This window comes from Pelodiscus sinensis, chromosome 12 (assembly GCF_052426305.1).
Source record: "Pelodiscus sinensis isolate ZL-2025 chromosome 12, ASM5242630v1, whole genome shotgun sequence".
Taxonomy (NCBI): Eukaryota; Metazoa; Chordata; order Testudines; family Trionychidae; genus Pelodiscus; species Pelodiscus sinensis.
Genome location: NC_143063.1, coordinates 42,364,336 through 42,383,883, shown reverse-complemented (window position 1 = coordinate 42,383,883; position 19,548 = coordinate 42,364,336). Strand labels below are relative to the sequence as shown.

Here is a 19,548-nt window from a genome sequence, read left to right as displayed (position 1 = left end):
CACACAGAAACCGTGGCTTGTACCTGCTCATTAAGGTTTTGTGAATGTGCACTTTGTATTGGGCCTGCTTGAAAATCTGAACTCGCTATACCAACATATCCACTGCCAAGAACCAGTGTTCCCTCTAAACTGGGGCAGCACAGCTTCACAGGTGATCAATCAGCCCCACCCAGTCAAAGGCTCAGGGCTATGTGGCTCAGGCTCAGAGATGATTGACTGGGCGGGGCTGATTAATCACCTGTGAAGCTGTGCTGCCCCGCAGCTTAGAGGGAACTCTGGTGAGAACTATAGCGCATACAACATACAGTTTCTAGAAACTGAGAACTGTAGGCATAGAATGATTCACTTAGGGTACGTCTGCACTGCACAGTTATTTCGGGATACCTCTGGTATCCCAAAATAATTACTCCACGTCTACACGTCTCCCATTTTTCAAAATATTTTTCGAAGTAACGGATGTGTGATTTTGTCATCCTGGTAAACCTCATTGCACGAGGAAAAAAGACAGCTTGAAATACTACATTATTTTGAAATTTGGCATAGCACAAATTTCATATCTTATTTTGAGTTTAGGGTGCTGTATAGATGCACCCTTAATCTAAAATGTGATCTTCACGACAGAGGTGAGCATGGGCCAAAGCATCAGTTAGGATAAATCAGAGCAGTTCCCATTTACCCCAGCTGAAGGCCTGCCCCCAGATCCTTTGAAATACACCTAACTGCAATAAGTTAACAGTGTAAATTGTTTGCTTATCTTGGCTTGTAAGCAGCATTTTGCCTGATATATAGAATCATAGAACCATAGAGCTGGAAGAGACCTCAGAAGGTCATCAAGTCCAGCCCCCTGCTCTAGGCAGGACCAATCCCAACTAAATCAACCCGGCCAGGGCTTTGTCAAGCCGAGACTTAAACACCTCTAGGGATGGAGACTCCACTACTTCCCTAGGTAACCCATTCCAGTGCTTCGCCACCCTCCTAGTGAAATCGTTTTTCCTAATATCCAACCTGGACCTCTCCCACCACAACTTGAGACCACTGTTCCTTGTTCTGCCATCTGTCACTACTGAGAACAGCCTTTCTCCAGCTTCTTTGGAACCTCCCTTCAGGAAGTTGAAGGCTGCTATCAAATCCCCCCTCACTCTCTGCTTCTGCCGACTATACAGACCCAATTCCCTCAGCCTCTCCTGATAGGTCATATATTCCAGCCCCCTAATCATTTTGGTTGTCCTCCGCTGGACCCTCTCCAATGCGTCCAAATCCTTTTTGTAGTGGGAGGCCCAGAACTGGACACAATACTCCAGATGTGGTCTCACTAAAGCCGAATAAAGGGGAATAATGACATCTCTGGATCTGCTGGCAATGCTCCTCTTAATGCAACCTAATATGCCATTAGCCTTCTTGGCTACAAGGGCACACTGTTGACTCATATCCAGCTTCTCATCCACTGTAACACCCACGTCCTTTTCTGCATAACTGCTACTTAACTAGTTGGTCCCCAGCTTGTAACTATACTTGGGATTCTTCCGTCCCAAGTGCAGGACTCTGCACTTGTCTTTGTTGAACCTCAGATTTCTTGTGGCCCAATCCTCCAATTTGTCTAAGTCACTCTGGACCCTATTGCATATATGCCCTCTCCCTCTAGCTTAGTGTCATGCACAAACTTGCTGAGAGTGCAATCCATCCCCTCATCCAGGTCATTAATAAAGATATTAAACAAAACCAGCCCTAGAACCGAACCTTGGGGCACTCCGCTAGAAACCGACCACCATCTTGACATCGAGCTGTTGGTCACTACCCGCTGGGCCCGGCCTTCTAGCCATCTTTCTATCCATCTTATCGTCCATTTATCCAATCCACATTCCCTTAACTTGCTGGCAAGAATATTGTGGGAGACTGTATCAAAAGCCTTGCTAAAGTCAAGGTATATCACATCCACTGACTTTCCCATATCTACAGAGCCAGTTACCTCATCACAGAAGCTAATCAGATTGGTCAGGCACGACTTGCCCTTTGTGAATCCATGCTGACTATTCCTAATCTCTTTCCTCTCTTCCAAGTGCCTCAAAATGGATTTCTTAAGGATCCCTTCCATGATTTTTCCAGGAACCAAGGTAAGTCTGACCGGCCTATAGTTCCCTGGATCGTCCTTCTTCCCTTTTTTGAAGATGGGCACTACATTTGCCTTTTTGCAATCATCCTGGATTTCTCCCGACCTCCACAACTTTTCAAAGATAATGGCCAACTCCTCAATGACATTGGCCAACTCCCTCAGTACCCTTGGATGCATTAAGTCCAGACCCATGGATTTGTGTACGTTTAGCTTTTCTAAATAGTTCCCAACCTGTTCTTTACCCACCAAGGGCTGTCCGTCTTCATTCCATCTTGTGTCACTTAGCGCATTAGCCTGGGAGCCCACCTTGTCCGTGAATACAGAGGCAAAGAAAGCATTGAGTACTTCAGCCTTCCCCACATCATCTGTCACTAGATTACCTTCTTCATCCAGTAGGGGCCGTGCACCCTCTCTGATCACATTCTTCTTGTTAACATGCCTGTAGAAATCTTTCTTGTTACCCTGCACATCCTTAGCCAGCCACAATTCCATTTGCACTTTCGTCTTCCTGATAACCCCTCAGAATTCTCGAGCTATACATTTAAACCCCTCCCTGGTCATTTGTCCAAGTTTCCACTTTTTGTAAGCTTCCTTTTTGTGCTTAAGTTCACCAAGGATTTCCCCTGTAAGCCAATCCGGTCTCCTACCATGTTTGCCTCTCTTGCTATGCGTTGGGATGGTTTCTTTCTGTGCCTTCAATAAGGCTTCTTTAAAATACTGCCAGCTGTCCTGGACTCCTTTCCCCTTCATGTTAGCATCCCAGGGTATTCTGCCCATCAGGTCTCTGAGGGAGTCAAAATCTGCTTTTTTGAAGTCCAAGGTGTGTATTTTACTACTCTATTTTCTTCCTTTGGTCAGGATCCTGAAATCTACCATCTCATGATCACTGCTTCCCAGGTTGTCACCCACCTCTACTTCCCCTATTAGTTCCTCCCTGTTTGTGAGCAGAAGGTCAAGCTGCACGTGGCCCCTGCTCGGATCCTTCAGCACTTGTGTCAAGAAGTTATCCCCAACATTCTCCAAAATCTTTGTGGATTGCCTGTGTACTGCCATATTGGTTTCCCAACAGATGTCAGGGTGATTAAAGTCCCCCAAGAGAACCAGGGCCTGCGATCTGGAAGCTTCTCTCAGTTGTCTGAAGAAAGCCTCATCTACCTCATCCACCTGATTCGGTGGCCTGTAGCAGACACCAACTACAACATCACTGCTATTGTTTGCTCCTTTAAACTTAACTCATAGACTCTCATAGACTCACTTCCTCTTTATACTGGAATTCAGAGCAATCATAGTGCTCTCTTACATATAGTGCAACTCCTCCTCCTTTTCTCCCCTGCCTGTTCTTCCTGAACAGTCTATACCCTTCCATGACAGCCCTCCAGTCATGCGAGTCATCCCACCAAGTCTCTGTAATCCCAATTAAATCATATTTCTTGGACTGGGCCAGGGCCTCCAGTTCTTCCTGTTTGTTGCCCAGGCTTTTCGCATTAGTGTACAAACACATCAGGTAACTAGTTGATCACCCTATCTTCTCCATTCAAATCAGGGGTCTCCTTTCTTGCTCGTTCCTCTCTGCATTTCTTCCTGGTATCCGACTTTCCCTCTCCCCTCAGGGTTTTGGTCACCGTCCCCCGACGAACCTAATTTAAAGCCCTCCTCACTAGGTTTGCAAGCCTACCCGCGAAGATGCTCCTTCCTCTCTTCGTTAGGTGGATCTCATCTCTTCCTAACAATCCTTGTGCCCGGAACAGAGTCCCATGGTCAAAGAAACCAAAGCCCTCTCTGTGACACCACCTGCACAACCATGCATTTACGTCCTCAATTCGGCGATCCCTGCCTAGTCCTTTCCCTTCAACCGGGAGGATGGACGAGAACATCACTTGCACTCCGAATTCTTGGATCCTTCTTCCCAGCGCTACATATTCCGCAGTAACCCACTCAAGGTCATTCTTGGCCATATCGTTAGTTCCCACGTGGAGAAGCAGGAAGGGGTAGCGATCTGAAGGTTTGATCAGTTTGGTAAGCCTCTCAGTCACATCCTGAATGCGAGCTCCCGGTAAGCAGCACACTTCTCAAGATTCCAGGTCTAGACAGCAGATGGATGGCTCAGTCCTTCTTAGGAGGGAGTCCCCGACCACCACCACCTGTCGATTTCTTTTGGGGGTGGTGGCCATGGAACCCCCATCCCTAGGACTATGCATCCCATGCCTTCCAATAGATGGTGTTCCCTTCCGGTTTCTTCCTTGTGAGGTCCCTTCCAAAGCATTCAGCACTGCAGAGCCTTTGGAGAGAGCCTGAAAGTGATTACTTACCTCTATAGCATTGGGGGATTCCCGTGCTGGCCTTTTTCCCCTTCTAGAAGTTACATGCTGCCAGTTCTCTTCCTGGTCACATACTGCCCTCTCTGGCTCTTCCGCCTGCCGTGTTTGAAGGATTAAATGCTGCCTTCTATTGAGGAAGTCTTCATCCTCTCTGATCGAGCATAGGGTTGACACTTGGGCCTCCAGTCCTCTAATTTTTTCTTCCAAAATGGTAACCAGCTTGCACTTAGAGCAGATGAAATCCGTTCTTTCTTCTGGGAGGAAGACAAACATGGCACACACCGTGTAGGTAACAACAGCAGACCTATCACCATCCATCACTGCTGTCCTAGGGAAGGAATTTAAAAAGAAAGGCAAGAGAACCTCACCCCCTTCCCAACTCCCTCTCTAAACTCTTGGGGTATGTCTACACTACCCCGCTAGTTCGAACTAGCGGGGGTAATGTAGTCATCTGCACTTGCAAATGAAGCCCAGGATTTGAATTTCCCGAGCTTCATTTGCATGAAGCCGGCCAGCGCCATTTTTAAATGCCGGCTAGTTTGGACTCCGTGCCGCGCGGCTACACGTGGCACGGACTAGCTGTGTAGCCACTTAATTCGAACTAGTGGGAGGCTAGCCCACCCCAGCTTGCCCTGGTGGCCACTCTAGGCACCACCAGGGAAACTCGTGTGCCCCCCTCCCAGCACCGGAGCCCTTAAAGGGGCACGGGCTGGCTACGGTGCCCGTGCCAGGTGCAAGCCTGCCAGCACCCAGCCAGCAGACCCTACACCTGGCACGGTACGAACCAGCTACCCGCTGCCACCCAGCCCTCCGCCTCTTCCTGGGACCAGGCTGGCGGCTCCCGGGAGCCTGCCCAGGACCACAAGAGGCAGGCGCCCACCTCATCCACGATGTCCACACTAGGCACAGGAAAGTGGCTGTCTAGGGCAGGATAGCTGCCAGCCTGGCCACCCAGGAGCAGGTTTGCATGAAAATCAGGGTGGTCCACTGAGACCCCCGACCCTGAGCCCTGAGCTTAGAATGGCCTACTGGGTCAGACCAAAGGTCCATCTAGCCCAGTAGCCTGTCTGCCAACAGTGGCCAACACTAAGGACCCCGGAGGGGATGGACCGAAACAATGACCAAGCCATTTGTCTTGTTCCATCCATCTCCAGCCTTCCACAAACAGAGGCCAGGGACACCATTTCTACCCCCTGGCTAATACCACTCCATGGACCCAACCTCCATGACTTTATCTAACTTCTCTTTAAACTCTGTTCTAGTTCTAGCCTTCACAGCCTCCTGCAGCAAGGAGTTCCACAGGTTGACTATTTGCTTTGTGAAGAAGAACTTTCTGTTATTAGTTTGGAGCCTGCTACCCATTCATTTCATTTGGTGTCCTCTAGTCCTTCTATTATGGGAACTAATGAAGAACTTTTCTGTATGCACCCTCTCCACACCACTCATGCTTTTATAGTCCTCTATCATATCCCCCCTCAGTCTCCTCTTTTTTAAGCTGAGAAGTCCCAGTCTCTTTAGCCTCTCTTCATATGGGACCTGTTCCAAACCCCTGATCATTTTAGTTGCCCTCCCCTCACCCACCCTCTCTCTTCCCCTCTCCCACCTCCTTTTCCCAGTATCCCCGAGTTTTGTTCAATAAAGAGAGTTTCTATTTTTGAACACACGTGTCCTTTATTTTATACATCAGGAAGGGGGGCTAGAGAGGGGTAAGTGGAAGGAGGTGAGGGAGGAATGGGGTACGAGCCCCCGATGGGGAGGACTGGGGTGGCTCTGTGGGCTCCTTGGGGTGGAAGCTCTCCTGCAGCCTTCCGATTAACCACCCCCGGATGGCAGCCTGCAGCAAGTGCAGCCAGTCTGATGGCCGAGTGTTCCGATGTGCCGAGTGTGGGCACTCAGGGCACTCCAAGCCAGGACTGCTTTGCAAGTGGGGGACCCCTGAGAACTGTCTGTCCGGGGTGGGGGTCGGGTCCCTTTAAGCACAGCCCTCGGCTAGCCTGAGACAGCAGCTCCACGCTCTAAGTCCTAATCTGATGCCCTGCCGGCACTGCTTCCAGCCAGCCTTAACCTCGGTTCAGGGTCCATTCAATGTGGACATGCTAGTTCGAATTAGCAAAATGCTAATTCGAACTATTTTTTATGTCTAGATGCACTAATTTGAATTAGCTTAGTTCGAATTAACTAATTCAAATTAAGTTAGTTCAAATTAGTGCTGTAGTGTAGACATACCCTTATTGACTCCTCATAAGCTATGTTCAACAATACCCAGCAGCAGTGAGTTCCACTGCTAAACTACGTTACATGAAAAAACTTCTTCCTTTTCTCTATTTTTTATTTTGTTCAGTGTTTTCTCTTGTATCAAAAAGTAGATACTGTGGGTCCTGTGCTTCCTGGTGGATTTTTAGTATTCCTCAGTGGCTTGTGGTGACCTTCCCACTGACTCTTGTCTCTCTCAGAGGTGAGGGTCCCGATTTAACAAGCCAGTCTCATCAAAGGCAAGTCACTAGCTTGGGGGGAAACTCTTCTGTGGTCCTAGGCTTCCCTTTAACCCCAGTGGCAGCCCACCAGGGTTTGGGGGAACCTGGTCCCACCTAGCTACTCAAGTTTTTGGCCCAAGGGGAGCTCTTGTCCTTATCCCCACAGAATAGTAGCCACTCTCACTGTACCTTCTCCTTGGCAAGCCCTCTCCTGCTTGTAACCTTCAATTTTCCTCCACTCTACACTTCCTCCTTTCCATCACTCCTGTTCTGTCCTTCCCCTGCCTCACCTGAGGGGAAACCTTTAATAGCAGACCAGCAGGCCTTAATTGTCTGCAGGTGTCCAATTAGCCAGCTGCTGCAGGCTGGCTTTTAATGAGTCTCAGATATCTGCCTGTCTTGGTTACTGAGCAGCAATCTCTAGCAGCCTATGTAGAACAGAAACCTACTCACCCAACTCCCGGTATACCTACCCTCCACCAAATGCCTGCAGCCTGCTGCCTTTGGTCCAACACAATATATACAATCTGATTAGCCTATTCTGAGAACACACTATTTTCCATACCTCTGTTATGTTCCCATTTTGTTTTTCTCCTTATAAAATTAATAGTCCTTATCTTTTAAAATACTTTCTTGTATATGATCAGTATCCATTCTTAGCTCTATCTCATGCTTTTTCTAGATGTTCAGCACAAGAGAAGAAAACCTTTTTGGGGGGTAAAAGAAAATTCCAATTTTTTGGCAGTACAGATATTGTCTGCAATAAGTTGTGAGCTCTGGAAATCTTTCATTTAGCTTATGAGCTATTATTATTCAGAATTTCAGAAGCTTGTGACTCTGGGTAGATTGCAAAAGGATTTATGATGTTTAGCTGGCTATGTATGCCATTTGAAAAGCAAACTAGAGTTCCCAGTGATCCATTAATACTACCCATAATTTGCATTCCCAACATAATCATTAAAAATTGGCAAAATCAGCAAATCTGGTTGAGAAATACAGATACGGTAGCAGTTTTAGTATTATAAGAAAAACGTACCACATGATTTTCTTAACGCATTTCACATGCATTTCCTATTCTCCTGGGGCAGCACTCTTAGCAGAACAAGATCAAACATTGCAAATAATTAATGAGCCTTTTCTTATCAAACTGCTCCCATGGAAATACTTAAAGCTGTCAATAACTTTAGGCCTGCATATGCTAAACTCAGTACCAACACCAAAGGGACTACAGGACTTTTTTCCTACATGAGTCAGGCTTTGAATAATGTACCTGAGGGTCAAACTCTGTATCTGACGTGACAGAAATTCCACAGCTCTTTTTCATCCATTAACTGAAAGCTATGACAATAGTGAATGAAATAAAAATTCCCCAGAGCAAAGACTAAAATGAAATGAATGGCTAAAAATGCATTCAATAAATAAATACATTTTAAAAAACCCAGAGAAATTACATCTGTTAAGACCCATTCTTCAGTTAAACTAATTTTTAAATGGCAAAGTTTACAGGTAGTTTTGTTACAGTAAAATGAAATATTCATACTTGATAACCTAGATGTTTTTGAGATGATGCAGGGAATTGAAATCACTGATTATGTGCAGCACCTTTTTTTCTCCACACTAAAATATAAGAACTATTACTTGTTTAATTCATCTTCACATCATTTTAATCCTTACCTCAGTCCAGTCCTTACAACACTATGCCGACACATTCTTACCTACACTGAATTTTCTTAATCATCAGTAGTCTCATCTTCTGTAAGAAGTGCACAGTCCCTTCTAAACAACCCTTGTGATGATGTTCAAATCCACACACCTGAGATGTCTTGGCATTCTGGTCTCTATTCTACTCTAGGGCCTGAGTGTCCGCCCTGGGGTGTCTCACATTGGCACCTCCTGCTGGCCATTTTGGGAACTGGTTCTGTTCAGAGAGCGTGCCCTCTGGTGGTGTCTGGATTCCTGTCCTTGTCTCCACCTGTAGACCCATTGGAGTTGAATATTTGCTGAGGGGAAATCAACATGGTTTCTGTAAAGGGAAATTATGCCTTACTAATCTACTAGAGTCCTTTAAGGGGGTCAACAAGCATGTGGACAAGGGGGATTTCCAGAAAGCCTTTGACAAAGACCCTCACCAAAGGCTCTTAAGTAAAGTAAGTTGTCATGGGATAAGAGGGAAGGTCCTTTCATGGGTTGATAATTGGTTAAAAGACAGGAAACAAAGGTAGGAATAATAAATGGTAAGTTTTCAGAGTGGAGAGAGGTAGCTAGTGGGGTCCCTCAAGGGTCTTTCCTGGGACCCATTCCATTCAATTTATTTTTAAATAATCTAGAAAAAGGGGCAAATGGTGATGTGGCAAAATTTGCAGATCATACCAAACTGCTCGAGATAGTTAAGACCAAAGCAGACTGTGAAGAGCTTCAAAAATATCTCAACAAATGAAGAGATTGGGCAACAAAATGGCAAATGAAATGTAATGATGGTAAATGTAAAGTAATGCACATTGGAAAAAATAATCCCAACTATACATACTATATGATAGGGACTAATTTAGCTACAACTGCTCAAGAGAGAGATCTTAGAGTCATTATGGATAGTTCTCTGAAAACATCCACTCAATGTGCAGAGGCAGTAAAAAAAACAACAACACACAACTAGAATGTTAGGAGTAATTAAAAAAGGGATAGAGAATAAGACAGAGAATATCTTATTGCCTTCATATAAAACCATGGTACGCCCACATCCTAAATACTGCGTACAGATGTGAGCACCTCATTTTAAAACAAATTTTGCCATTGGAAAATGTTCAGAGAAGGGCCATAAAAATTATTAGGGGTTTGGAATGGGTCCCGTGTGAAGAGAGATTAAAAAGACTTGGACTTTTCAACTTAGAAAAGAGGAGACTAAGGGAGGATATGATAGAGGTCTATAAAATCATAACTGGTATGGAAAAAAGTGAATAAGGAAAAGTTATTTACTTAATCCCAAAATATAAGAACTAGGAGTCACCAAATGAAATTAATAGGCAGCAGGTTTGTTGAACTCCTTGCCAGAGGATGTTGTGAAAATTAGGACTTTAACAGGGTTCAAAAAAGAGCTAGATGGGTTCATGGAGGTTAGGTCCACCAATGGCTATTAGCCAGGATGGGTAGGAATGGTGTCCCTAGCCTGTTTGTCTGGAAATAGAGGACAGGAGAGGGATCATGTGATGATTACCTGCTGTGTTCCCTCCCTCTGGGACATCTGATATTGGCCACTGTTGGCAGACAGGATACTGGGCTAGATGGACCTTTGGCCTGATCCAGTATGGCTGTTCTTATGTAGTTCCGGTCTCTCTGCTTCTGCTTCATGGCACAGCCCTCCACAATCCAGAGACCCCCTTCTGCAACAGTCTAGCCACTCCTTACAGCTGCTTAGTAGTCCCTAGCCTGGCTGTTTCTTTAGCAGTTGTGGGGGAACCCAGGCCCACTCAACTACTCTGGGTCTCAGCCTAGGGCAGTGGGGCTGACAACCTCACAGTAAGCCAGGGTAAGGCTGGGAAGGAGGGCGGCTCCATGCTCCTGAAAGAGGTGAGCCCTCATTCAGACAGGGCGGGGCCGGGGCTAGTTTCCCCCAGGCAGGGTTTTGGTGGCTATTTAAAGGGCCTGGGATTCTGGCCACTGCTGCTGCTGTAGTGGTGGCGGTGGCAGCTTGGCGCATCAGGCCTTTTTTTGTTTAATCGCCGGGTCCTGGAGCAGCGGCCCTTATTATCTCCCCTGTCAATGGGCCTGGGCTAGGCCGTGGCCTTGTAAACAACAGCTTCCCACTGCCTTCCTTTCTTTGTCCCCCAGTCTGTCCTAATTCCCTGTGCTACTTCCCTGCAGCCCTGGCACCTTCGGCCCCCTCACCCTTGCCCCCAGGGCCTCAAACCTGCAACTCCTAGCAGCCCTGTTCATAACGCTTATCCCTGCAGCCCTTTAGGAAGCCAGTCCCCTCCCTTGGGCTTTCTGAAGCATGCTAGCTTGCTCTGGCCTGCAGCTTCCTTTTATATGGACCAGCTTGATTGGCTGGTCCAGTTGCTGATCTAATTGGCTGTTTCCTTGCAGACCTCCAGGCTGGCTTTTAACCCTATCAGAGATAGTGAGGGGCAGAAGGCCTACATCACTTGAACTATATTGCTTACTCCAAAAAGGAAATACAGAAGGGTAAAAAATGATATCTAAATCTCCATGTAGTTTATCATAAAGTCAAAACTGCACTCTTCCTTCATGCAAATGGTTTTTGCAACCTCCTGCAATAGGGCCCGGAGAGAAGGGACCACGGCACACAATGCTTCTTAGTCCCTCTACAGTAGCCTATGGCTCCTCTCTCCCATTCACTTTCAATTCCCTGAAACAAGGCTCCATTTCTAACTGGAAATTCTCTTGGTAAGCAAATAGCAAAGAGTCACCGCTCACCAGCTTTTCTCCTGACATCCTGCCGCTCAATATTTAATGACCCACATGGCAGCGGATCTGAGAGGGACTCTCCAGGCAACTGCCTTTGGTCCTCCCCTTTGTCATTCTACATCCTAGCTCCACCCAGTTTTGCTTCTCTTTTTGGCTATGGCTACACTGTAGTCTTCTTGTGGAAAAGCTTATGCAAATGAAGTGTGGCGATATTCCACTTCATTTGCATAAGCTTTTCCACAAGAAGGCTACAGTGTAGCCGTAGCCTTCCAGTTTAAGCGCCTAAGCATCTGATTGAAACTCCTCCTCTCATACTCAGGAAGGTACGATTAACATCATGTCAAAGAACATGCAATTTTGAGACCAACATATTTGTATGCTCTCTGTGTTCTTTCTAAATTTTCATCAAGTTTACCAGAGACTGCAGGAACTGTTATTAACTGAAAAAACAGTCCACTTTTTGGATTGGAAAAAGTATGTTCCTCTCTCCACAGGAGCTTTCCCAGAACACTGAAAGATCATCTTAAGATGTCTAATATTGGCTTTTATTTCAAGGGATTCAGATTAGGAAAATAGCAATCTTCTGTCCTAAAAGAGCTTGATAATTGATTCTCCATTTTTATATGTGAAGATGGCAGCACTTAATAATAGCCAACCCTGTTCCTCAAAGACATGGTACATGTATGGAATTATATTTCTATATTACAGAATACATCATCACATGGCTGGTGAGACGAAGACAGTGGGGAAACTAAGGGTATGTCTACACAGCAAAGTTATTTCAAAATAACTTTACTAGTGTCTACACAGCCAAACCACGATTTCGAAATTAATTCAAAATAGCGGAGTGCTTATTTCGAATTTGGCATTCGCGTACTGTCATGGTCAGAGCTGATTGTGCACTCATGACAAAGTCGCAAATGGTGTTGAATCTGTGTTCGGGCAGAGTCGCCTTTGCTGCCACCATGTCGATGAAGGGCCCTATAAACCCGAATTTCTGGTGCGCCTCAAAGTTAAGGAGCTGTGGCAGGCGTACGCTAAGGCCGCAGCCGGGGCTGACACCTGCCCCTACTTCCCTGCCCTCAACCGCATCCTGGGGGGCAGGACGGTCCGTGCCACCCCGGGGGACAATGAGCTGGGACTGGAGGGCTCTGACCTGGGCGCGGCAGAGGGGCCAGCGCGGAGGGTCCCACGCCGGCAGGACCCTCCAGCTGTCCCAGCACCAGAGTCAGCAGGGTCATCCGGGGAGGTCACACCAGGTAAGTGCCATCACCGTCCCCTACCTGCTTTTCTTTGAGGTAGACAAGCAAGCAGAGACACCTGAGAACTGGCTGTCTGGGATGAGGGGTAGGGTCTCTTTAAGCACGGACCTCAGATAGCCACAGGCAGCAGCCCCACACAGGAGGTCCTGACCTGGTACCCTGCCGGCACTGATTCTGGCCAGCCTTAACTCCGATTCAGAGTCCACTCAGTGTGGACGCGCTATTTCGAAATGAATTTTCTGTGTAGATGCGTTAATTCGAATGAGCTTATTTCAAATTAACTATTTAAATTAAGTTAACTCGAATTAACGCTGTAGTTTAGACATACCCTGACTGAGTGAAGGAGAGTTATTAACAGAAAAAGGCTAGGGTGCTTTACTTTTAATTAAAAATGTTAAGTAAGATCAGATGCTTAACACAATTAATGCTAACAACATGGGGGGAAGAAATGCAAGACAAAAGAGCAGGTTAAAGAAAATTTAGAGAAGTCAAATGTATTTAAGAGGGCAAGATCTGACAAAATACACCATAGAATTCATAGGAAACTAACTGATGCATTCTTGTATGCATTAGAAATCATCTTCAGGAAGTCATAGAGGTCTGGTGAAGTCATGTAGGATTTGAGAAGTGTAAACATAGTGCCTATCTTTAAAAAGGGAGCAAAGAAGACCCGAGGAATTTTAGATTAGTGTGGATGGTTCACTGTCAAACTCCAACAGCAAATCTTGTGGACTCACTTATATGTGTCTCGTCGTGTGGCCTATGACACCTGCATTTCTCCTATTTGGCTTTTACCCAGAAGTAAGTTTACTGTACAATATCACTGCTTAGTTGAGGATCATCTATTATTCCTATAATTCTTAAATCTCAATGGATGATATTATTTCATTAGAAATAAATATAAAGCCTGGTTCAACCATCTGTAAAACAGAGGCACTATTCTCATAAACTAGTTGAAAATGTTTAAAAACATTTTTTTGTGATCTCATAGGAAAGGTTTGGAGTCAAGGATTTACAAGCAGGTTACAAATCATAAGAAATCTGCACTTGTGGCATTGGATTACTCTGCTGCAGTTACTTACTTCTTATAAAACGAGTGTTACTTACCTGATGTAGTTTTTTATCTTCATGATAATGAATCTCTTCATTATGAAAAAAGGAATCCTCCCTCTTTATTACTGAGATCCCAAATTAATTGAACGTAATGTGGTACTAACAGCCAATCTCTGCAAGCACATTTATATTCACTTTTTGGCAGATTTAAAGAATATGGCACTCACCTAATGGTCTGATGTTGCAAAGTATCTGGATCTGTGGCATTTACTGTTAAAACAACACTGCCTATGGGGATGTTTTCTTGTTTGGTGACTGTCATTGGATCTGGGTGGAAAACAGGGCCTTCATTCACATCCAGAACAGTGATCTGAACTGTCGCTGTAGAACTGGGGCCATAGGCTATGTCTGGAACCAGTGGGTCTTCGTTTTCTACTTTGATCAGCAGTGTGTGGAAGGCTGAAATCTCGTAGTCTAGAGGCTGTAAAACATATCAGGAAATCAGACAGCTAGATACAAAGAGCACATGCAACATTCATGCAAGTGTGCAAGTGACAGAATTAGCTACAAAGAGACAGCACCTTCATTGGATACATCCTGATAGCTGGTCAAATTCAGGAACAGACAAATTGTTACAGATTGAACCTCTCCAGTCCGGCACCCTCGGGACCTGACCGGTGCCAAACCAGAGAATTTATCAAACCATGGGAGGTCAATATTGTCCAGCAGTATTACCAACACTTCCATTGCTTACTGAATAGTGATAGAAATGTAGCCATGTTAGTCTGGTGTAGCTGAAACAAATACAGGACTATGTAGCACTTTAAAGACTAACAAGATGGTTTATTAGATGATGAGCTTTCGTGGGCCAGACCCACTTCCTCAGATCAAATAGTGGAAGAAAATAGTCACAACCATATATGCCAAAGGATACAATTAAAAAAATGAACACATATGAAAAGGACAAATCACATTTCAGAACATTCTGAATGTTCTGAAATGTGATTTGTCCTTTTCATATGTGTTCATTTTTTTAATTGTATCCTTTGGCATATATGGTTGTGACTATTTTCTTCCACTATTTGATCTGAGGAAGTGGGTCTGGCCCACGAAAGCTCATCATCTAATAAACCATCTTGTTAGTCTTTAAAGTGCTTCATTGCTTACTGAACTCTGAGAAGACATGGAGGGGTAAATTACAGCTAAATAACAGCACAGAACACTGAGAGCCAGGCCTAGTCACTGTAAACAAACTTGATGGGCCCATGGGAAACTTGGCCACACCCATGATAAGTGGACATCCAGTTAACTAAAATCATGCCGGACTAGAGGGTTCCAGACTAGAGGGCTGTGTCTACATTGGCACCCCTTTCCGGAAAAGGAATGCTAATGAGACACTTCGGAATTGCAAATGCCGCGGGGGATTTAAATATCCCCCGCGGCATTTGCATGAACATGGCTGCCGCTTTTTTCTGGCTCGGGGCTTTGCCGGAGAAAAGCGCCAGTCTAGTTCCTACTTTCAAGTAGGAATAAGGGATCTTGCGGAAAAGGGCTTATTTTCCACAAGATCCTATCTAGACTGGCGCTTTTCTCCGGCAAAGCCCTGAGCCGGAAAAAAGCAGCATCCATGTTCATGCAAATGCCGCGGGGGATATTTAAATCCCCCGCGGCATTTGCAATTCCAAAGTGTCTCATTAGCATCCCTTTTCTGGAAAGGGGTGCCAATGTAGACACAGCCGAGAGGTTCAACCTATAGCTCCATATTGCAAAGAAAAACATTAAAGTAAGTAACACAGGACCAAAAGAACATTTTTCATGTTTAGTTATTTTGCACTTTATCCCTCCTGCTAAGTAACCCAACTGCTCTACCTCTCTCTTCCAGCAGACGTGGTGAACCAGGATTGTTATTTGGATAATATCAATCACACTAGTCAATAAGAAGACTATTCCTGCCTTCTCTGGGTATAGTTGTTATCACCCTCATTTATGCAGCTGCTGGGGCAGCTGTCCCTTTCAAGCTCCAATACACTGTGACAACTTTCACTGCAAGGTAGTATAATTTAAGAAGTAGAGCTGATGGGAAAAAATTCTGTCAAACTTTTTGCACAGGAAATTGGGCTTCCAGCTAAACAAAAATTATTATAAGAATGGTCTGTTTTCTTCAAAAAATTTGAGACATTTCCTTTGACAACTGAAAAGCAAAACAAATTGGGTTGAAAGTTGTTGAGACTTTTCATTTTTACTAAAAGTTGAAATTTTTCATAGGGGAAAAAATACCAACAAACTCTAGTTAGAAACCATTAGCCAGGATTGTTTTCAAAAAAGGGAGAAAGGGAACAACTTTAAAACAAACAAGCAAACAAACAAACAAACAAAAAAGCTACACAAAAGAAACATAACATATGTCTATAGATCACATATACAGAAGATACAATGTGTATCTCTGGCGGCTAAATTTTCATTATTCATCCATTTATACACCACAGAATTCAGGCAATTCACCACAAATGGGAATGTCACTAAGAGATTCCATTTCAGCTTTAATCTTGGTAAGTTATCAGCTACAGCTGGGAATTTAGCCAAACATTCTCATTAAAAAGGGAAACTTCCATCAGCACAACAGTATGGATTTTCCCCATAGCTCACTTATGCCATTCAGTGGTTAGCTTCCATTTCCATTTACAAATTAGTATGTACTCATTAAACTGATCAAATATATATATACGCTGAATACTGTAATGATTAATAAGTATCAATAGGCTATTTTGCCATATTCATATCTCTAAAACAATAGCAATGCCATGCCATAGTATTCCTTTTCACTTAAGACCCAAATCTGCTTCTATTGGAGTCAAGAGGAGAAATTCCAGTGTAGTCCCTAATGTGACTGTTTCTTTTGTAATGCAAAATGCCAGAGCATCTCATAAATACAAAGATGGCATAGTGGATTGCTGCACTAACATCTGGAGGCCTATGGCCAAATTCTACCCTTATATAAACTACTGTCAGCCTATAGTAACGTCCTTGACATCAATGGGGTATATAGAAGTATAATCAAGAGCAGAATATGGTCTCTGAACTTGAAACTTGCCTTCACTTACAAATAAAAAATATTATGTGGGCTCCATATAATTCTTCATGTATATCAGCGATGGGCAATAAGATGGCAGCAGTTTGCCAGAGATAGCCCCTGGTGGGCCACTGCCATCATGTTAACCTGCACCTCCACAAGACGGAGCTCTTGCAGCTCCTGTTGGCCACAGATCAGCATTCCTGGCCAATGGGAATTGCAGGAAGTGTCACGGACTGAGACACCACTTCCTGCAGCTCCCATTGTCCAGGAACGGTGATCTGCAGCCAACAGGAGCTGCTAGTGCCTACATTTGCAGAGGCACAGGTAAATATAACAGTGGTGGCCCAGCAAGGGCTAACCACATCCAGCCTGTATGCTGGTTCTTGCCGGCCACTGGTGTATATCTACCCACACAACAAAACTACACCGTACACCCTAGCACACTGGCAGATCAAGCAGGTGCAGGAAAGGTTGTTGTAACATAATACACTGTTGCCTAAACTGAACAGGGGCTCCTAGCCAACAATATACCTTCAACATGCTAAATCAAGCAGTTAATCTTTTTCATGTGTAATTCACCTCACCGTAAGAAGAAATTATACAACAGCGATTTGTCCTTACTTTGACCACAGAGAGCATTCCCTCGTTAGTCTTTGGATTGGTCTGGATTTCAAAACTTTGTCCCGGGTTTCCATTGATAATGGTGTAGACCGCTCTCCAAGCTCCTGTCGCTGGGTCATCTCGGTCTTCAACGGTTAAATTCACTATCACCCCAGTGACTCCTTCCTTTACTGTGGCTTGGAACTAAAATAATAATGGCTGTTATTAGTATTAGTGTTATTAACAATAATCATAGTTGCTATTTTGTAGCAATGACCACACCAAAAACATTTGTTCAACACGGCATTAATTTTTTACCATACCAGAAGAACGTGGTAATACTGGAGTGAAACTGCATTTCCTTGGCCAGAAATATTCCATTCCCAGACCATGAAGAGTAAGGCACTGCATTACCACTGTGCTGCCTCTGCTCTTTGCAGATTGCAGATAAGCGAGAGTGTCACAGAAAACATCCTTTGAAAGCACTTGACTGAGAAGGAAAAAATGTTCTAGTAATTTTAATTAATACACTGCTGATAACTGCAGACAACACACTGAAGTGCAGAAGTGCACAACTACTGTCAAAAGAATTAATCAGGAATGAGGAAGCAAAAGGGTGGATAGGTTTAAACACAATTCATTCTTCATTTAAGTTTCTTGCCATTTGTTTTGTTACAAAGCCCTCTCCTTTTTTAATTGTTCATTACAGTTTCCATAAATAAATAAAATATTTGACTCATGTATCCCTGTCCTACTTTTTCTCTGGTGAGTTACTCTAATATGGATAGAATAATTAGAGTTCCTTTTTCCTATTTTATTCCTACAACTGTCATGCATTGCATTCTCTTTCAAGAGAGAAGAGCTGTCATGACCTTAAGTTTGCAGCTATTTTACAGATCAGTTAGGCAAATCTTACATGGAGTAATCTACGACTTGATTATGAGCCAATCAAACTTTAGATGAATGCCATTCTCAATGATTACAGATGCACATGGGTTTCAGACACAATATTTTTTTCTTGTCTCTAAAGCATTGGCAGCTGAAACACTTTATAGTAATTAATTTAATGGCTACATCTCTTCATGGTCTTGTGCTGGGGAAAATTTTGATGTATCCATTTGATGGATGGACAAATTGAGGCTCAGATTGATTCAAGACCAAATATTGAGAAGCACTGATGACTTGTAGCCCCTTTTAGATCATTAGGAGCTGTCAGATCCCAAGATCTCTCAGGATTAGCCCTCATTGGCTCTATCCTGCAAACTTTATTAACATAAGCAGCCTCCATTCCCCTAACTGATTTGCCTGTGGCTTTTGTCAGTGGTAATACTGGTTTTTATTCCCAGGGACAACTTTGGTCTATTGCACATCTCTAGTGGTGTCAATATTTTTGCCTAAGATGGGGGTGGGGAAACTTTTTGGGGTTGGGAGTTGCTGACCCACAGAAAAATCAGTCAGGGTCCGCACAAAATTGAGAAGCAAAAAACAAAGGAAAACAAAACCAAACCCAACTCACTGACGTGGCCCCTGACTGAGATGCTGAAAGACATCCCCCCACAGACACACACATTCCCCTCACACAGCAGAGGCTAGGGGGTCCCAAGCTAGTAGATTGTGTGGGGGAAAATTCTCTAGGCACTGCTTTACTGCACCAACCATGGGGAGGGGGATGGCAGTGCATGTAGCCATTTCCTCCCACAGCCAGGCAGAGCCTGTGGATCTGATCCAGATCTGGCTTGCCTGACTCCAGCCTGTGAGCCTTGGGGCTCCTCCCTCCACAGTGGGGAGCCAGTGCTGGCACTTTAGTGCCACGGGGGGCTGCGTGTGGTGGGGAAGGGGGGAGGTATGGGGCTGGAGTACCAGCCTGGGATCCACAGTGCTATGGGGGTGGGGAGAGCTCCAACCCCCAGGGGCCTGATCCAGGCAAGCCAGAGGCCAGATCAGCTCCACCTTAGGTTCAGCTTCACCACTGGCCTAAGTAGTCATGATGAACAGCCCTTTCTTCTGCCTTACCAATCTCATTCTTCAGAACATAGACTATTTTGAGACGTTATAGGGATTTCCAAATATTACCCAAGATAGAAGATCTAAAATACTGTCTCATTACAATATAGACTTTTCAATCTGGTTACTTGGTAGGTACAATGTGATTCCTGACACTAAATACAGGGGAGACAAATATGTCTTTTCCTATCTTCACCATCCTCTTTTTTTTTTTTAATTTCTTCCAACAGAC

The 19,548-nt window shown here is 44.6% G+C and overlaps 1 protein-coding gene across 2 annotated transcripts in view; it reads right to left on the bottom strand.

Moving 5' to 3' along the window:
* CDH13 (cadherin 13) overlaps window positions 1–19,548 on the bottom strand; it is a 967,731-nt gene that overhangs the window by 112,897 nt on the left and 835,286 nt on the right. For both annotated transcript variants that reach the window (XM_075939988.2, XM_089781523.1), the window contains exons 9-10: window positions 17,334–17,516; window positions 13,867–14,120 (exon numbers count right to left, since the gene is read on the bottom strand). In XM_075939988.2, the coding sequence (XP_075796103.2) occupies window positions 13,867–14,120; window positions 17,334–17,516 (437 nt within the window). The remainder of the gene's footprint in view (window positions 1–13,866; window positions 14,121–17,333; window positions 17,517–19,548) is intronic.